The sequence below is a fragment of the Cuculus canorus genome, chromosome Z, assembly GCF_017976375.1.
Source record: "Cuculus canorus isolate bCucCan1 chromosome Z, bCucCan1.pri, whole genome shotgun sequence".
NCBI lineage: Eukaryota > Metazoa > Chordata > Aves > Cuculiformes > Cuculidae > Cuculus > Cuculus canorus.
This window is the reverse complement of record NC_071441.1, coordinates 55676725-55696050: the sequence shown is the minus strand read 5'-3', so window position 1 is coordinate 55696050 and position 19326 is coordinate 55676725. Positions and strand designations below refer to the sequence as shown.

The following is a 19326-nucleotide window of genomic DNA, read 5'->3' as shown; positions in this document are numbered from 1 at the left end:
GAATTTTGTGGTTTGTTTCACGATATAAAGCCAGATGAAATGCCGTAATTATTCAGTGGTCAATGGGAAAAATCAGTGCAGATTTTCCTGTGCATTTCTAAATCAAGTTTAGAGGTTGGCTGCAGAAGCAAAACTCTTCCTACTTATTTCAGCTGAAAGATTTATCATGAGGATAAACAAAGCCTGATGCAATCTGTCATGAATTAGGTTTAACTTTTAGGTCACCAAACAGATTTAATAAGATGAGGTTTTGTTGTCATGTTTCATTCAGTGTTAAAGCTCTTGCATTTATTTTCTGGTCTGAGCAGTTTTAGTTTCTAGCATTGGGAATATTTGAATCACTGCATCATGGGTTTCCCCTGTGAAGCAGGGGATTTTGACAGTGAAGAAGAGAAACTTGGTTGGTTTGTGCTCAGGGAGGATGTGCCTGATGATTAAGAGGAGTTAATTCGCTGGTAATTTTGATCTGTAACCTGTCAGCCATCCTGTACGTGCGCTTCTGCAAAACACAGCACCCACCGTACTGTTTGCCAGGGCGGGTTTCTGAATTACAAATGTCTCTTTCTTTATGAATGAATTTCCTTAGCAGGCTTCCAAGTCATAAATAATGCACTCAGGTACACCGAAGCATCTCGTTACTCCTGGTGCCTGGGCACCCAAGGCCCAGTTTTCCCTTGGGCGCACCCATGGCTCCCCGCCATGACGTCCCCTCCATCTTCTCCAAGGGACCAAGAGCCCGGGAGGAGCAGTCTCGGGGGAGCAGGCGTGGTCCCACCTCTCATTCTGTTGATGGTTGTTCAACTAGCGATGCTCGGATGAAGAACCCATCAGGTGCTCACATTCAAGCTCTGTCTGTGCCCATGGCTGAGTGTGCCGTGGCTTGCATACAACATAGCACTCCAGTTGCCTTACAGACAGGCGGGTAAATTCATTATTAACATCTTCATGATGATTGTTACTGTTGATGGCATTGGCGAGTGTTGAAATTAGTATTATGTCAGGGTGCTGTTGAGATTAGAGCAGACAGCGTTAGCCCCGATTCTTGGATGACGAATAGCAGCAAGCAGATATTGTGCTCCGACTCCTGGTATGTTTGGGTGACACACCCTGCATCCAGATATTACAGACTTCAGCTGAAATTGCTGACTTTCCCAGTGCATGAGGGGTGAGAAATGATATTATAGATGGTACAATTTTAATTTCTAGTCATCTGCCTTTTGTTGGGAATGATTCAAACAATCAAAATCATCTGGATAGATTTTTACTGTTTGTTCACTGTGAATCTTGACGTTGTGATTTATGTCAGTAACACATGGAGGTGCTCCAGATTCAGGTTGTAGGGACAGGATGGGACATTTGGCATTAAAAAGTCTGCTAAGACATGGGATTAATTTACGCCCAAGTTGTAACAGTTACTGTAGAGGTATAGTTGAGGTGAGCACCTCTGCCGACCTGAACCCTCCCCTAATGATGGAAAAGATGCTGCGGTGGTTCAGCTGTATTTGCACAGCGAGAGGAGTAAACAGCGTTGATGTGCAGAATGCTTAAGCAGCTATAACTGCATCCCTGTTCTTCCAGCTTATTGCCTTTTATTTCCTTTTTAATTTTCCCTCTTTACTCTTGTTGGTCCCAGGGCTGTATATGAGAAGGTTGTGGTGTGACAGCTGATAATTCAGTGTGTCGCCCTGATTTATTGCGCATTACCAAACCCTGGTTTGAAATAGAGTTACTGAGCTTTGAGTCTTATTTGCTGTGGTTATGCGTAAAGTGATTTTGGTGTGCAGCAGTCAGGAGGCAGTGCTGAGGACACAGATTTTGTGAATTTGCAAGGAGGAAAAGTATATTTTATGCTGTGCGTTGACTTCTTGTTCTGTGTGCTCTGGCAGCCTCTTGCCTGGAGCTGGGCATCCCCGTGAGCACAGGCAGAAATAATTCAAGTGGCTAGAATCAGGAGCTCTGGAGTCCTGCTCTCTAAAATCCTTGCCTGAATGTATACCCTGGGTGCCAGGACAAGAAGGTGGCACCAAATAAATTCCACCCAACAGCCGGACTTATGTTGGTTGTGGGGTGAATCAGGTTTGGTGCCAAGTGGGGCGAAAGTTTCCCTTTACCCAAAACAGAACGAGTTTGTCTGCTTTGGTACATACAAAGTCTGTTATCAGTTTCAATAACTGCAGTAATCACAGTGTTGAATATTTTATATAGAAATATTAATAGAAATTAAATATAATTAATTTTATTTCTGTTTTCCAGGAGAAGCTGGTGTGGACTGGTCCATCTGTGATAAAGACTTGGAGGTAACACAGACAGCCAAACTGTTTATCATTGTTTGGGTTTGTGTTTGTTAACAAGACAAGTAAGGGATTGGAAAGTCGGTCTGTAATTTCTGTGTGGATCCTTGGTAGTGTCCTCCCACAAGCAGGCGAGGTCTAAGCCTCACTTGTGGTAGGCACACAAGCAGAGTGGGAAGGGGATGCCAGGAAGCGGAGCACGGACTCCATGCGGAGGAACATGGCTCTCCCCTCCCAGTCTCTTCAGAGCTCAGTTACTGTTCTGTGCAACTCAATCTGCTCACGCAGGTGGCTCGCTGTCAGAGTTTGGTTGACCTTCCTGCACTGCCAGGACTGGGCTCGACTGGGCTGCAGGCTCGTGCAGGGTCCCACAGCACCAGCAGTGAGGTGTGAGTCCTTTTGATTTCTCTTCCCAAGGTTCAGTAGCACTTACATAATCAGGCCACTTTAATAAACTCTTTTCCTGAAGAGAAGTGGTATTTTTCTACCTCTCCTGTTTACTTGTCCAACATTTTATCTCAGTTTTTAAAAACAGTGATTTTAAAATTTTTATTTTAAAAAAATTAAAATTTTAAATTAAAAATTTAAAAATTTAAAATACGATTTTTAAATTTTAAATACTGAGCAATAGATGTTGAAGACAGGGTTTTCAGTTCTGTCTGCCCCTGCAGAAAGCCTGTGTGAGGTCACTGGGAGACAGAGAGTTATTTCCAGCTTTTCCTTTTACTTTTCTTTCCTTTCTAAATCTTTCTTTACAATTGCAAATCGCAGATTTGGCATAGACTTGTGTAGCATTGTACTTTATCCAAGGAGTTCCCCTCAGTGTGTGCAAGGGAACATGTAACTGGCATTTGCAATTAATTATTAATTCATCATATTTGTATTCCAGGAAAAATTCCAGCTCATTGAGAAATAGGACAGTGAGTGAAAGTGTCCTGGCTAATCGGGGGGATCAAAACTTCATAGCTGTGATTTTAAACAGCAAATAAATAACGTCCCGAATTGGAAGTCTGAACAAGACAATACTTTTCTTCTAGACAATGCACGTTTGTCTGTAACAGAATTATCCCATTCAGACCTGGTTGCATGGGTTGTACTTGTAAAAATCAAGATTTCTAACACCACGAGCAGTGACCTGTATGAATTTCCAGTTCTAACAAACACTAACCTGCAGAATCACAAATGGTAAATGCATTTTTTCTTGTGTTTTACCTCCAGGCACAGATCTCCAACTATGGAAGCACGCGGCATTCCAGCCTGCGGTACTACACAGCCAACAAAAACGTCACCTGCAGGAACTGCGACAGACCAGGCCACTTGTCCAAGAACTGCCCTATGCCAAAGGTAAGCGTAACACTTTGGTTACCTGTGAATGCCCCTGCTGCGCCCAATACTCCTTTGTGCTTGCCGCATAAAGCATTGCTTCAATGGTTTATTATTGCACTGAGAGGCTGCTCCAGGGTGGGGATAGCTTGTACAAGATCAGTTTGCTGTCATCTCTCTGTTTTCTGGGTGTCATTGATTCTATTGTTTCTATAAAGGAAAAAATCTGTTATATAAACTGAGGAAAAAGAGAGTCAGGCACAATACATTTTTTTTGTATTTTAAAAATAGTTTTAAGATGTAAAATGTTCTTCAAATGCATTTTCAACAAGAAGAACCTAAAGAATCTCAAGATCACCTTTAGTAAATAAGTAAGCAGATATCTATACAGCAAACCACAATATGAATAATGTTAAAAATTACAGACAAGATTAAATTAGAAATAACTTTAATCAGCTCAGATCGATGCCAGATACTCAGAAAGTTTGTCCAAGGGTTACAGGCTTAAAAATCAGCCACTATACTGTGGAGAAGTGGGGCAGTCACATGTGATTCTGGATTTACCAGTCCCTGCAGCTGAGCCTGCAAAAGCCATGGTCCCTGAGGCTGTGACCCACGCTGACACTCGGAGCGACTTTGTCCCACCGACCTGAAACATGAGCCCTAGAGTGAGGAGACACTCGCTCACTGGGAAAATGACTTTAAAGAGATCCCACTGTGGCCCCAGATTAGTTGCCAGCATTTTATATTTGTCTGTCCATGTGCTTCTGAGAGTCACAAAGCATTTAGCCAAGTGGCCGCGGTGGCTGGCCCTGGCTGGCAGCTGACCCCTCACCCACCACTCACTTACATGCATGGGGAGAGAATGGAAGAGCAAGAGGAAGGGAAGCTCATGGATTGAGATAAAAACGATGTATTACATGAGGGGAAAAAACAGTGGTACGAAAGCAATCACTCACCACAGCAGACTGATCTCACACTGCTATTGAGCAGTGGCTGCTGTGGAAACCTCCCTCCCTGCTGTTTTACTGCCAACCACGATGACACATGGCACAGATATCCCTGTGGTCAGCTGGAATCCGCCATCCAGCTGTGTCTCTGCCAGATCCCTATGCACCTAAGCCTGCTCACCAGGTTCCAGCTGGGTAAAAGGGAAAGCCTCATGCAATGGCTGAAACTTGGTCTGTTATCTAAAACACAGCCTCACACGGCTGCTGTGAAGAACATCAACTCTGTCCTAGACAGAGCCAGCACGGTGCTCTGTGGTGCAGACAATATTTACAGCCCAGCCCAGCACACTGTGTTATACTGCATGTCATGTTCCTGTGGTACAGTTCTAGTTTAAGAAATTCAGTAACAAAATTAGTGTTCACACAGAGTGCCCCACACTTCTGCTCTCAGTGAAGTATATTTTCCAGTTTAATGGTTATTTTTGCTGTATTCACTTAACAAATAACCTGGCCGCTGGGCAGTTCACAAGTGCTTCTGATGCAGGATCTGAATCGAGAAAGCACAGTTGTTCTGCAGTTACAACATCGAGCATTGCTCCATCCATAATTTTTCTTCACTTGCATTCCTCAATGAAACATAACATCTCTGCCACTCCCAGTAACCGGCAGGCATCTGCTTGGGGTGGTTTCTTCTTCATTTCCTTTGATTTTTGTTTCTTTTCTTTAACCTTTTGGAACGCTCTCACTTAACATAATTCTTTTTTTTATTTCTCCATAGAAAGTCCCCCCCTGTTGCCTGTGTGCAGAAAGAGGTCACTTGCAGAACAACTGCCCAGCACGTTTTTGCCTGAACTGCTGTTTGCCTGGCCACTATTTCAGGGAGTGCCTCGAGAAAGCCTATTGGAATAAGCACTGCAATCGCTGTGATATGAAGGGGCATTATGCTGATGTGAGTATAGACTACAGCAAAGAGTGCAGTTGTTACTGGTTTTATGTCTGTCAAACACAAAGTTTACAGCCACCACATTCTTGTCATGTTTTCTTTAATTTGATAGTGTGTGTACCTGTATAAACACATGAAGATATTGCAGTTGGTCATTACCTAACAGTATTGCAGTCTTCATGAAACGTGGTGCAAACCAAACAAACCGGAGCATTGTAAACATGCAGTCTTTAGTTTAGTTTTTTATGGTTTGCTTCAGATGGTGAAAAATGTCCCTATTTCTATGTAATGGAAAGTGTAGAGGGGTTGGAAGTAGAAGACGTGGTGTGCTGCAAGCATGCCAGCAAGAGTTAAAGAACAAGTCTAATGCTTCAAGAGTTCCAGATCCATGCTTTTTTCACTGTGCTCACATATTCCTCAATTTAAACATTATTAGATGATCAAACTAATGTCTGCATGGCTTTTGGAGGTGTTTACAGCTGTGTTTTACGTTGCAAATAGGCTTCACAAAGAGGATGGGGATGGAGCCCCATGTTTCTTATGCACATACAGAAATGAACAAAAGTTCTGTCTGACATTAGCTTGTGAGGAAGCAGGTCTGCAACCATATTCACATGCCTTAGCTTAGATTCTGCCTGCTTTTCAGTAGAGTTTTCTGTTATTTATGAACAATCAAGAGGGAAGATAATAATGGAACTAATTGTCTCTCTACTTCTGTGTCCCGACGGACAGGCTCATCACATCTATCCTGTAACGGAAATTGTCAAGTGCTGGAACAGTTGCAAAACTGTGAACTTTGCTAAGAGAAAAATATTGATAGAAAAATTTATTGTGTGGAACTACTGACATTTTGTCTTAATCTCGTGAGAGCCACGCTGATATCTTTCCATCTTCGCTACTGTCATTCAAATCCCAACTTTTCTCGCTTAGACCGTCTCACGCAGAGGACACTGCGGTCCTGTGTCTGGTCACTGCTATTCCTTTCTCTTATCCTGTCACATTGCCTCTGTATCACAAGCACTGGAGGGAAATAGTAGTTGGTGCAAATAATCTCCATACCACAGATAACGAACAATGCTGCAGAGGTGTTAGCAAGCTGGCACATGTTTTCACTGTATGAATGGGAATATGGAAGCACTCCTTTTGTCTTCTAAAAGATTGAGTATTCAGTTTATTCCCTCCAGAATCTTGGCTGTTTGTTTCAGGTCGAGCAGCACAAGGGGAGAAGGGCTTCCATGTATTTTATAGAGGCCCTATAAAACACACGCTTTCTGCTATTAGATTTTATTGACCTTTCAAAGCTGTCTTGTAACTTTGGCACAAAACAGTATGGAAACATTAAAAGTGTTGAAGTTTTGACTTACAGAAATATTTGATCTCACTCTGAATGGCCCCCCTCTACCTTTATATTTTCTATTTGGTCAAAGAATGATAGAGACCCTGAGGAGCCTTTCTCCTCCCTTTCACTGAATACAGAAGGTTATCTGAATAACCTGATAAAGCTTATGTTCCATAATATCTGTCATTGTTTCAGTCCCTATGTCACAGAATGGCAGAATAACTGAGTTTCAGCTACCCTGTAGCTTAGCAGTCAGACCTGGGAGACTTCCCTTCATGGGGGTTCCAAGTGCAGTTCCAGGCAGAAGAGAGGGACGGTGTGTGGGACTCTTCATGTGTCTGTCCTGCTCCTGTAGAAGATAAAGATGAGGAGTTGGGGAAGGAAAACTGAGAGTTTGCTACATGCTCAGCATGGGCAACAATATTTAGGATGTACAAAATGCCAACCCCATGGGAGTTTACTGTTTATTTTGGTATTTGAATGTCAGAAAACTAAATTTGATCTTCCTCATCTGGCTGTGGTTTTGCTGACAGCGAATGTGCACATAGTACCTTTTACTTTGTGTACTTTAAAGGACACAAATGGTGTATTTCAGCACTCCCTCTCTGGTAGGCAGTTCATGACATCCGTAATCTTCAGTATCTTTTCTTGGCATCTCTTGCCACGTTCTCTATTTCACATGTTTATAAAGCCAGTTCTCATAAAGTAATTTTCTTTAATGTAAAGAATTAAGAGTCCTCTATCATCCCAAAATTTAAATCCTACCTAATTTGTGTAGTTAATCAGGAACATCACAACATGGGTTTTTTTCCTGCTCATTTAGATCTACCTTAAATCAGGAAGTTTTGTCTTTGAGTCTTCCAGGCAGTTCTGCGCTTCTGCGTGGCAGACAGGAGGCACCTGCACAGTGAGTGGGGCCTCATCTGCCCTGTCCTTGGAAAGAAAGATGGCACGGCAGAACCACAGAGTGCAAAGGCTGTGGGGCTGCGATGCAGAGTCAGAGAGGTTACAAAAAGCAAGGAGGTGTATCCCTTGAAGAGCTGATGTTTGTTTGCAAACAAAGAAAACAGGAAGGATCATAAACTCTAGCAGATTAAATGTGAAAGCGTGGAACTGAGGCTAAAAAGAGAGTCTAAAGGGCACTTTGCAAAGGGATCAAAGCCAAGAGTCAGTCTTTGTCATCGTAGCAAGAAGCCTGTAATGCCAGCAGATGATCAAGGCATGGAAGGAACACTCAGCCAAGATAAGGCTGTTGCTAGCTCCTAAAACTGGGGTTTTTTTTAGCATCTGTTATTCATAATGGAAGAAACCAGGGAGGTTCCCACACTGAAATTGTGCTTTGTGGTGGGAATCATCGCAGGATCTCTCTGAAACTGAAGAGAGTATTAGGATTACTACTAACCTGTGAATACAAACCTATTGCCAGAACAGGATAACAATTACTCAAAACCTGCAGAGGAACTGGGTGTTGAAATAGCCAAACTGGCTATGAGGGCAGGTAATGTTTTGCTTTGCACCTGGCTGGGAACTGAGTGGTGAATATGACAGTTTTTACAGTGGTCCCGGGGAGAGCTGCAACACCAAGCCAATTACTGGAGGCTGCGCAGCAGCGGCAGGTTGGAGTGGAGGTATAAATATGATATACGCGGAAGGATTCCAGATTGCTTTTGTAAAGGAAATCCCGCTTCTAAGAAATCTCTGGAGCTCTTCAAAAGAGAAGGTCGACAAGCATGTGTGTAAACATGATCCAGTTGACATAGCCTACAATTTCCAAAAGGCGTTTGACAAAGTTCCTGACCAAAAGCTTTTAAGGAAACTAAACAGGCATGGAATAAGAGGATAAAGGTAGGATATGCTAGTGTGACATGGGAAAGGGCGAACAATGGGGCGACAAGATTTACTGAGAAGACTGAATTATTTAGAGTGTCAGAGCTGTGAGCCAGCTGTGAAAAACTGCCCAAAGACTGTAGGAAACTGAGGGAGCACACAATAAGATGGTGGGTGAACCTGAGTGGCAATAGATGTAAAATGCCCAGGGAAAATGTCCCCTCTTTGCATATGGAGTGATGGGCTCTGAGCATTACTACTCAGGATTCAAATTCTTGGAAGTATGAGATACAATCACTAAAAAAAAAAACAGGTCAGTGTTCACAGCTTTGGAAGAAAAAGCTGATGAAACATTAGGAATCACCAGGAAAGTAGTAGACACCTAGGTGCAAGTTTGATCCCTCTCTTCTGCGACCTTCAGCACAGCCACAGCTCTTCAGCCTAGAAGAGTGATGATAAAGGGAAGGACCTGTGAAGAGCTTCAAAATCATCACTGGTTAGGGATCAATTGTTCATCATTTCTTCCAGTCCAAGAATTAGGGGACATGTAATGGATGCAGTAGGAGTAGGTTCAGAGGAGACGAGAGGTGGCTCCATGCAATCGGCAGCAGACCCGTGAGACTCCTTACCAAGGGGTGCAGTAGATGCAGAGTCTGCTCTGGTTCCAGAGGAGATGGGAGCAGTTCATGGAAGAGAAATCCATTGAACTTCATAGCAACTTCATAGCATACTGCTGCTGGGCAGGAGGTGAGAAGAGCAACCTCCTTGCTTTCTGCCCAGGGGAGTGCTGAGGACTGGTGGCAGCGCCAGCAGCAATGGGTCCCCATCGGCTGCAAGGCCACTCTGCAACTTCATCCAGTGTGTGCAGTTATTGAGCTTGAAACAGTTGGGTGTGCAAATGCTTAGGGAAAGGGTGCACACTTGCCTTGTTTTTAAGCTCCATGGGGCATCAGCTTATGGATGCTGTTGGCGGACGGTCTGATGCAGTGTGGTCATTATTGACTCCAGGCTATGTAAACTGATGGTAATAACAGGTGTCTGTGCCTCTGCTACCTTCTTTCTGTAAGGAATTACAAGTCCTCCACAGGGTATTTTATAGAAAAATTTTAAGTGTTTCAGCAAGCTCCGTTACTGGCACTGTTCTGTGCTAGCCTGCCTGCAGGGATGTTTCTGCTGTCCATAGGAGCTGGAGGCAGAAGGCAGGTTTTGATCTGAGCCTGGGGCTAAATGAGTCTAGTGTTCTCAAAGCTCTCCAAAATATTCTGAAAATGCTGCTCCAGCCTTCACTGAGCAGATCTTAACACAGCATTGGGAAAAAAACCAATACATACCATAGGTTTTTTTTTTATATTACCAAATACTTTGAATGCTCCAGAACAGTTTTAATTTGTCTTTCCCAGAAAGTTCACTCTCTTTTGCTGTGACACAAAGGATGCAGAACAAGCCTCTGTGCGCAGTCTGTTTTAGAATGACTCCACAGCCTTGCTTCTGTTTAGAAGTGACTGTGAGGCAGCTGGAGGTGCTTCGCCTGGTTTGAATTGAAAATGTTCAAAAGGATTTAAAACATTTTCAGGGTAACACATTTTTATCTGTTAGGTCAGCCTCTTCCCCTGAGACAGCCCTGGGAATGTATGGAGTCTTGTTAGCTGGAGTCATGTTGGAAGCAGCACAACCCTGTGTGCTCTCCTCAGGAAGATCAGATGAGGAGCAGGTAGCAGAGATGTTTGAAAGTTTTAAGCACAGCTCTGACCACATGCCGCTCTCCCTAGGAAAGATCACATCAGGCGTTCTGGGTACATATATATGTGTATCTGAATATGCATGTGAGTACGTATGTATGTAATTATGCCTCTATGTATATACGTTGAAAACGCCATGTTGTGAACATCCTGTGTTTTGCAGGTTCAGTGGCAGTTAAGTCGGTGACACGAGGGTTGTGGTCTACAGCTGCAAGACTGGGAAAAGAACTTCATGAGTAGAATGATATGGCAGGGAGCCGGCAAACGTTGCTGACAGGGCAGCATCTCCTTGTATACATAGGAAAAAGCAGTGTGCAGGTGCTCGGTCAGGTGCTCGGTGAGCTGCCCGAGCTCCTCTGGAAGCTGGCAGCCGGCAGTGCCCGGCTCCCGGTGCTCTGCAGCCATGCTTGCTGGCCCCGCTCATGTAGAGACACATGCATGTCTGTGCACCCTGAACACCTGTGAGCAGTGCTCCTTCCCAGAAACCAGCCAAGTACCTTAGCCAGCATCTTGTCCGTGTGTCCTGACTCCTTTTCTGGCTATGTAAACCACCATTAGCCTCTTTTCTCCCTGATTTTCTCCTGCCTTTGCTGTATTGGAAAGCCACGACGGTGCTTGCCGCAGCGATGTGACAGCCTCTCCAGGCCAGGATGTGGCTGGAGGCATGGGGTGGCCTCGCAGCCGATGGGGACCCGTTGCTGCCGGCACTGCCACCAGCCCTCAGCACTCCCCTGGGCAGAAAACAAGGGGGTTGCTCTTCTCACCTCCTGCCCCAGCAGCGGTGCCCACTTCTCGTGCCTGCAGCGAGCCAATGCCCACCTCATGGTGCACACAAGTAACTGCCACCAGGAGCCTGGCCAGCACCAGCGGTTAACTAGCTCAGCAGCGGCGGCTGTCTGCATCGGCGGCGCAGGGAAAGGTCTCAACATCTGCTCGTGCAGGAGTGGTTTTGAAGGGAAGCATTGTGTGTTTTCTCTGGCTGTTCCCATGCGGAGGTGATGAAAAGTGTGTGTTTTGGCAAATCTTTTGTTTTATTGTGGTGGCTTGCAGCGGGGCAGCTCCTCGCAGCCGCTGCTTTGACAAAGCACCAGAGGATTCTGTTAAAAAGTTGTGTTTAGTAATTGTAGTCGTCGTGTCAGACCATAACTGACTCAGAGCTGAAGGATTTTTGCGAGATGAGTAGCTGTGCCAGCAGGGACCCAAGTCTCCTGGGCCAGCCGCGCTCTCATTAAGATTTGCCGCTAGCCGTGGCGGTGTTCGGCAAGTATGTGACGTGCATGCTGTTATTGTATGCTTGGCTTGTCAGCCTGCAGCTTTCTGACACTCACTTATGTCACTCTTTATTCAGAGAGGAAGAAGCTTTTGATAATTTGACAAGACAAGCTCTTAAACGATCTAGGTCATGGCCTTCACTGTCTGTGATTGTGAACATATTTCCTGAAAGCCCTGTCACTCATCACAGCTACATTTTCTCCCGGGGAGCCGCGGGTCCGTCCCGGTCTCCTGTCAGCGCGTGCATTTTGGTTATTCATACGCCAAATACAGTAGCGGGGTTTTTCCTTCCCTTTTGCAAGCGCTCGCATGTTAGCGGGGCTAATCCTCTCCCCCGCGCCGCGCTCCCAGCAGGGCTGCGTCGAGGGCTCTCTCAGCGCAAGGCAGACGACCGGCCAAGGGAGCGGAAAGGAGGGAAGGGCGCTTAGTGCTGGTTTTGTGTTTGCTCATTGTAGTGGAAATATGAGAACTGGTGGCAAGGGCCTCGTCTATTGAGCACTCGAGTCCGGGTCTGCTGTCAGGGGCTGCTTGAGATTGAGTGTTTTATTTTCTTTGATGTTCACATTTGAGAATAGGGAAATGGGAATTAAATAACAGATGCATTAAGCTGTTGTTCTGGTAAAACAATAATTAGCACCTGATACAATTCAATGTGGGTCAAAATGCACAGCACCCGGCCTTGGTTCGTTCGGTGTGGCAATCTCAGGCGGATCAGGCGGATCAGGCTCGGGTAGGAGTGATCGCCCTTCCAAACCAACCCAAGATGGGCTGCAGCGACATCAGCACAGGTTTGGGGAAACCAATCGCCTGGCACTTGCGCGGCACACAAGGCATGCAGAGGTGTGGGAAACGCACTGCACCTGCGTGCTCCGCACCAAACCATGCTATGGAGTGGGCACTGTCTGTGCCAGTGCAGCCGAATGCTGGTACGGGCGGAGCAGTGGGGCAGGACGTAAATGCGCTTTATTTTAACGTAGCTCATTGCTCTGCCATCACTCTTGTGCACTGCAAGGGCTTCTCATTAAATGAGGGCGATTCACAGTTAAGTACTCTTAAATGAATAAAGGAAAATCATAGGTTTGGTGGCTGTTGTATTTGGTTATGCTCTCTTCCATAGCAAACCCCTGCGCTTCGTTTGAGGAGACTGAATTCAGCAGTAATTGTTAATTACACTTTTTGTCACTCCATGGTAGAAGATACAGACAATAACTCTGAGCTGATGCAAGGTAATAGGACTCCTCGTTAATAAGCTGTTGTTTAGCCAGGCATCCTTTTTAACTATTGTATTCAACTTCTGAAGTTCGTAAGTGATCATGGTCACGATCAGAAGTATCACACTGAATCACCATCTGAATGAAGAAATATGCTTGGCCAATTTTCCCTCACCAGCTTCTTCCTGCCTCCCTTAAGTTTTCCCACAGCCTTAAAGGGTGAGGGTGATGGTAAAACCTGCCCCTCAATGGCTCTGCTGGGGCGTTGGGACTGTGCCTCTTCCAGGGCTTTGGCAAGAGCAGTGCCAACTGTGGATGTCTGCTCCGAGTTACAGATTTTCACTAAAAGCGGAGTCTTTGTATCCAGAGCAATAAAAAAAAACCCCAACCAAACTCTTATTAAAAAATAAAGTAATTTTTTTATTACTATTATATAGCTTCTGTGTGTGTAAAGGTCACATCACAGAATGGCATTTTGCCAGTAAATAACAACTCATTGGTTGCGATTTTTCAACCACATTAGTCTGGGGACACTGTGATAATCGAAAACTATCCAGAACTAATGTATAAATAACTGTCTGCTACCCTTGCGCTGCAGCGGCCATGGTCTCCTATACGGCTGAAGCCTTTTGCAGGTTTGAGGGAGAAGGGAAGGTCTTTGACATAATATTTTTATACACTAGAGAGTGTTTATACGTCGCGCCTCCGAATCCTGTGTAAGTTAGCAAAGGAGGAAGATCCTTTTGTTTGCACTGGAAGGCAGCTCGAGTGTGTTCCAACTGTCAGATGTCGTGGTCTGCTCCTGTTAGAAATGTGAGGTGCTTCACACTTTGCCTTTATAGAAATATTAATAAAAAACTCAAATATTTACATGTGGTATTTGAGTAAGAGGAGAAACATCGAGCCATTACACAGAACAGATTGTGGATTTTTCTCTAGAAAATTGTGTTAACTGTAACAATGAATAATAAGTAATATCATTTCCATCACACCCAGGAAAAACATACCATATGTGCCACAGGGTGACTGCCACAAACTTGGATTTTTTAGAGAGATTCTGTTGCTAATATTGGTTGGTGGGATTTTTTTTTTTTTTTAAATTAACATGCTCTGTCCGAATAAAAGAAGGCAAGAATTTAGGCATGGGTGAAAAATTTATTCAAAATCTAAAGAAATGTTAATAGTGCTCATTTGCAAGTAGTCATGAGGCTTCAGCGTCTGAAATTGGAGCTCCAGCATATTATGTAGAAGCCATGGACTAACTAATATTTCTTCTTAAAATACGGAAAATTGAGAGTGGCCAACCAAATTGCTAGTTGTTCCAATGATTAAGGAGTGATTTTAATAAAAGGGTAAATATTTTAAACAAAAGTGAAGCCCTCCATTGAAGTGACTGCGCGCAGACTCTCTTAAACACTGAAATGGCCAGCAGACAGTGTGCCACTATTTCCCTGTCCGTCTGTGGCTTCGGAGCCAGAGCAGCACACAGAAATATTGTAAGTTTTGTAAAAATGTTAAGAACCCTTGAAAAAACCAATCTGTTTCATTGATCATTAACACATCCTGGTTTTGTTTCAAGGAGAAGACCCACATTTTCCTGCTTCCTATGTATTCCTCAGGTCTATTGTGTTCTTGCTGCAATTCAAAAATCTCTTCTGCCAGGTTTTTCACAAAGGGCTGCTCTTACAAGTTTTTGTGGGAGTCTGGCAAGTTTGAAAAAAAAAAAATAAACAAAATTAAAAAAAATATATCAAGCAAGCCATTGTAAAAATAGAAACATTAAAGCAATCTGTTATGCTTCTTGTTTACAACTCATCTGACATTAGGCTACTGAGGATTATTACATGTAACAATTATATTTTGATTAGGATAGAGGTATGTATGCAAAAACTAAAATATTTCTGTTCCTATACGAAAGGAAGGTATGTTGTGATTTAATTTCCAAAATGTTATGTAAATTTAAAATGGCAGAAAATGGTGAATTTAAATTCATTTCTGTTTCTGTGGCGGTATTAATACTTCTTGCAGTTGAGAGCACATTACTCTCCCAAACTTCTGCCCTTCAGAGAAGAAGGGGAGAGAGAAAACTGTTACTGGCTTTCTGACAATGGCAGGGAGTGTGTTAAACCAGTGTAAAATTCAATTAAACTGTCTAGCCAGGTTTTTGAAGCTGAAATGCAGACCCTTTCAGTTAAGCTTCTTATTTTCCTGTGACCGACACCGGTGGATACTGTGTTATGCCAAAACCAACAGGCTGTAAAGCACCTTGTTTCATGCTCCTAGCTGATCAATATTTTTATTTTCCAGGCTTGCCCAGAAATATGGAGGCAGTATCACCTAACAGTAAGTAGAAACACCTTTTTTATTTTCTTCTACACCCAGCCTATTTACTCCTCTGTGAACTGCTGACCATAAAATATAGACAAGCATCTTCTGCGAGAAGATAATAAACATCTGAAGAGTTTTTGAACTGAAGAATGCAATGAAACACTGTCACTGTTTTTTAAACATCTTTAGAACTTATGATTTTGTTTTAATACTGTAATCATTAAATTAGTGCCTTGCAGCACTCCCTGCTCTCAGTGACCACATTTACACATACAAAGAGGTTAAATTTTAAGCTGAGATGCGTAGCAGAAGCAATAATCTCATTTCAGATATCCCAGATGCTGGTAATTAATCAGTGCGTGTGACAAAGCTTTCTTTTTAAATGAGTAAAATAAATCTCAGCTAAAGTGGAGACATTTTTAATGTGAGCAAAAACACTTTATAAACTTCATAGATAATTTCTAATCGGTAAAAATATAGCTGTAACTTCTTCCTCGGCCTGCATTAGTTGATCTTTAATCACCAAAACAAGAAATAAAACTTTGTGATCTGTATCAGTGTATTACTTACATGTAAAATAGATATAAAAATAGATATTGAAACCTGGAACAATGTTTGATTGGTTAAGACAATAGTCAGTGGATAGGTAGCACAGATTTTCAATATATTAGTTTATAAAATTATTACACATAAAAACAACTCTAAAAATTAGGATTTTTGCTGTTCATCTGAATCTTTGCTGTCACTGCTCTCCAGATGAACCTCGTATGCATTTACCTGCTGTAGATAATTAATCACTGCTGCTTGCACAAATCAAAGTAGCAAAGTTTGTCCACTACTTTTCTTTAGATGTCTTTGGTTTGGGCTTTTTCTTTAGAGCAATAACTGGGATGTGCTTTGTAATTCCTGCTCGCACCTCTTCATGATAGTGAAATGCTCTTTTGTCTGCTTTTGATCCTAAATTCAGTTAATATAAGAAATCTCTGCTTAAAACATCTTGCTTGTGTATTCTGCATGATGATTTGAAAGATCTGCTTTGGGAATCCTCCACCCTTCCTGGGTGTTTATTTTTATATTAAACAGAGTTGGTAGGGACTTTTAAAAATCCTTTATAAGCAAAAAGCGCATTCACTGAGTATTTTTGTTTGCTTCTTTAAAATTGCATGAAGGAGAAAGGTAAATACTGTCTTTCATTGTAATCCCTAACGGTGCATACAAAAACAGTTTTGAAATGTTTATGGTATTTGGAATCTAATAATCAGAGAGGTGTGCTGGGTGCGGTAAAGTGTTGGGTTCTAGTTTTTACTAAGGCAGATTTAATTTAATTTTAGTCTTGCTTGCCATTGAAAATTCTTCAATAAGTGAATTGCAATCCACACTTTAAAAAGATTTATTTTTTTTTTACAACGTGTGTGGGAGCTTAAACCTGGCCGAGTTGTTCCTCGGGCAGAATTTGAGGTGTCTGAGGCAGAAAATTTTATCTGAATTTTGTAGAAAGTGTTTGGAGTTGACTCCTCAGTTGGTACAAAGCTAACAAAATTTGTCAAAACGAGCTCTTGCTAGAAAAGGTTATGAAAACAAGTGTATTTAATTAAAAGTACCCATTTGGAAATTCTTGGTGCATTTTAGGGGCATTTTGAAATGTGGTCAAATACGGACACACAAGGATAAATTGACAGTGAGTCAGACCCTTGCTACTGATAAATGATTTTTTTTTTCTTTAGCAGTGAACTGCAAATTGTCTGCAAATAACCTGTATTTCTGATGTGTGGAAAATGCTCTGCATGGCTCCATTTTTTGCGTGGGAAGACTGACTTTGACTCAGGGTTGTGTTAATTCTCAGATTGAACTTGGGATTTAAAAATTTGTCTAGTAAAAGACATCCTTGATATTTAAAATAAGTTATTCCTCAAGAAATTTAATTATCTGAATTGTTTAAACGTGTTAGTCCGAGCTTTTATAATTGTATTTAAATAGAATTTTTGCACCTAAAGCAGTAGTAAACAGCATTCTCACAAGAATAAAAACTTATGTGTTAGAGTAACATAGATTTTAAATATATTTATACAATTGTAACTAAAAAGCCAACATATTTTACTTTTGTGTCAGCACAGCAGTATTTCACTATAAAAGTTTACAATTTTCCTAGTTTAGCGTAAATATTTCAGTACAAACAGGACAGCAGGTTAAAGGAAAACAACGGAAGTTCAACAAAAAGTGCCATTGTGGTGGCTGCTGTGAAGGGTGCCTGGTTGTTCTCAAGCAGGCTGGGGCCTCAGTGAGTTTCTCCTCTTTAGCCGTGGGTGCAGCCATGAGTTTTACATTGATTTTGGCAAATGGATAGTGGGTGTCACACACGAGGGTACAAATAAGCGCCAATAAAACATGGCATTTGGGTGTGCAGTAAAAGACCGGTTTTGTGGCATTGCTTGCAGGCGGCCGCTGCAAAGTTTGCCTAAATGTTGTGCATTATATAAAGTATTCTTAATTACTGTGAATGCTTGTGGGGAGCCACACAGCCCTCCACCTTTCTCTTTTGTGAAGCCTTGGTGATTTTATTCATTATCTGGTGCTTTCCTAAGAGATGGACTGCCATCTATTGACTTCTCAGAGCCCCTGCACAGGAGCGCGTCTGGACTAGAACAATGACTAAATAATAAATCCATTCTGCTGTTGTGGGTGCTGGTAGGGTTTGTTTACAGTAGCTGTGGTGACAAATTTTGGCAGATTACAAATAATTTGTTGTGTGGGCAGAAATGTCTTATTCTGACCGAAATAGACTGCCGGCGCAAGAAACCTTACGAGCAGTCGAAATGGCAAAAAGGATTATGAGCAGAATATTTTAATTTGCCTTTTGATAGAAAAAAAGATTATCATATTGTATTCAATGAAGCTTAAATTTAAAGGCTCTGTGATAATCTAAGCTTTATAACTGGATGAAGTTGGTTTCTTTAAACTTGTTCTTTCAACTCTGTTAACTAAAATTATTCTGAAAAAAAACCAATCAAAGTCAGCAGAACAACCCAATTCCCACTGAGGTTTAAAATAATATTTAATAACCTCTTTAAGATGGAGATTTAAAACTTTTACAAATCATTTTCGTTGTGCCACTCACTATGTATTTCCCCTGTATCAGAAAAGGGAAATTATACTTCTCAAAACATATTTTAAGTTTTTCTTCATATAGGTGTCCATTTGCAATAAATAGGTTGGGTTTGATTCCCGCTTGTGTTTATTACAGGGTTTATTATAAATTCAGATAACAACACAAGGACTTCTTGGCGAATCTGGAATAAATCGTTATGATCGCAGCTTCCTGCGGTGTAAATAATAATATGTGTTATTTTTTAACAGGCGAGGCATCTGAGGCCTGGCAGAGCTCTTTGTTCTAGGTTCCGAGGAAGCTTAGGTTACAACTTTGTCTTTTGGAAAGCTGGGTGCTGCACACACCCAGAGAAGCACGGACCATGTTCCGTACGACACGCCATCACATCCCTTCTCCTCTGAAGGGTGCTGGGGGTGCTCATGGAAGAGCTTCTGCATCCTCAGAATGCTCGGTGTGCTTTCGTACCCCTTCTCTCGTCATTTTGGATTTCGTCTACAAAGGCAGGGGCATTTATTGAATATTTTGTACTCAAATGGAGGCCAGTTGGTAGCCCTCTAATTACAAGAAAAAAGGAAGTCAGAGGAAAAACTGGTGAGTTTAAGGCACCCTACTATTTTAATCTGTTTGGTTTGGGTTTGCAGTTTATTCTACACAATACAATAGGATCCCTGTGAGTTTGATCTCTACCCGATTGCCTGTCAGGTGCCAGCTCCAGTTTTAAGTCGGTTTGCACACTGGGGAAGAACATTCCTGCCACACCCCAGGTTCAGAGCGGGGTCCACAGCGGCATGTTATCAGGCAACTGTTCCTTCTTCCCCGGAGCTGCCAGAACCATGCATGGCTCCGGGCTCCAGGTGTGTGGCAGGGTTGGAGCTGCCCCTCCACACCATGGGAGAAGGCTGTTTGCGTTCTATCCGCGAGACCACAGCGGGGACATCAGGTCCAGACCTGCTCCCATCCCACAGGTCACCCTATGACTTTGCTGCTGGAGTCGCTT

General features: G+C 42.7%; 1 protein-coding gene across 2 annotated transcripts in view; it reads left to right on the top strand.

The window, feature by feature from the left end:
* ZCCHC7 (zinc finger CCHC-type containing 7) overlaps positions 1-19326 on the top strand; it is a 111993-nt gene that overhangs the window by 71798 nt on the left and 20869 nt on the right. For both annotated transcript variants that reach the window (XM_054054660.1, XM_009562953.2), the window contains 4 exons: positions 2254-2297; positions 3510-3635; positions 5343-5513; positions 15203-15238. In XM_054054660.1, coding sequence (XP_053910635.1) covers positions 2254-2297; positions 3510-3635; positions 5343-5513; positions 15203-15238 — 377 coding nt within the window. The remainder of the gene's footprint in view (positions 1-2253; positions 2298-3509; positions 3636-5342; positions 5514-15202; positions 15239-19326) is intronic.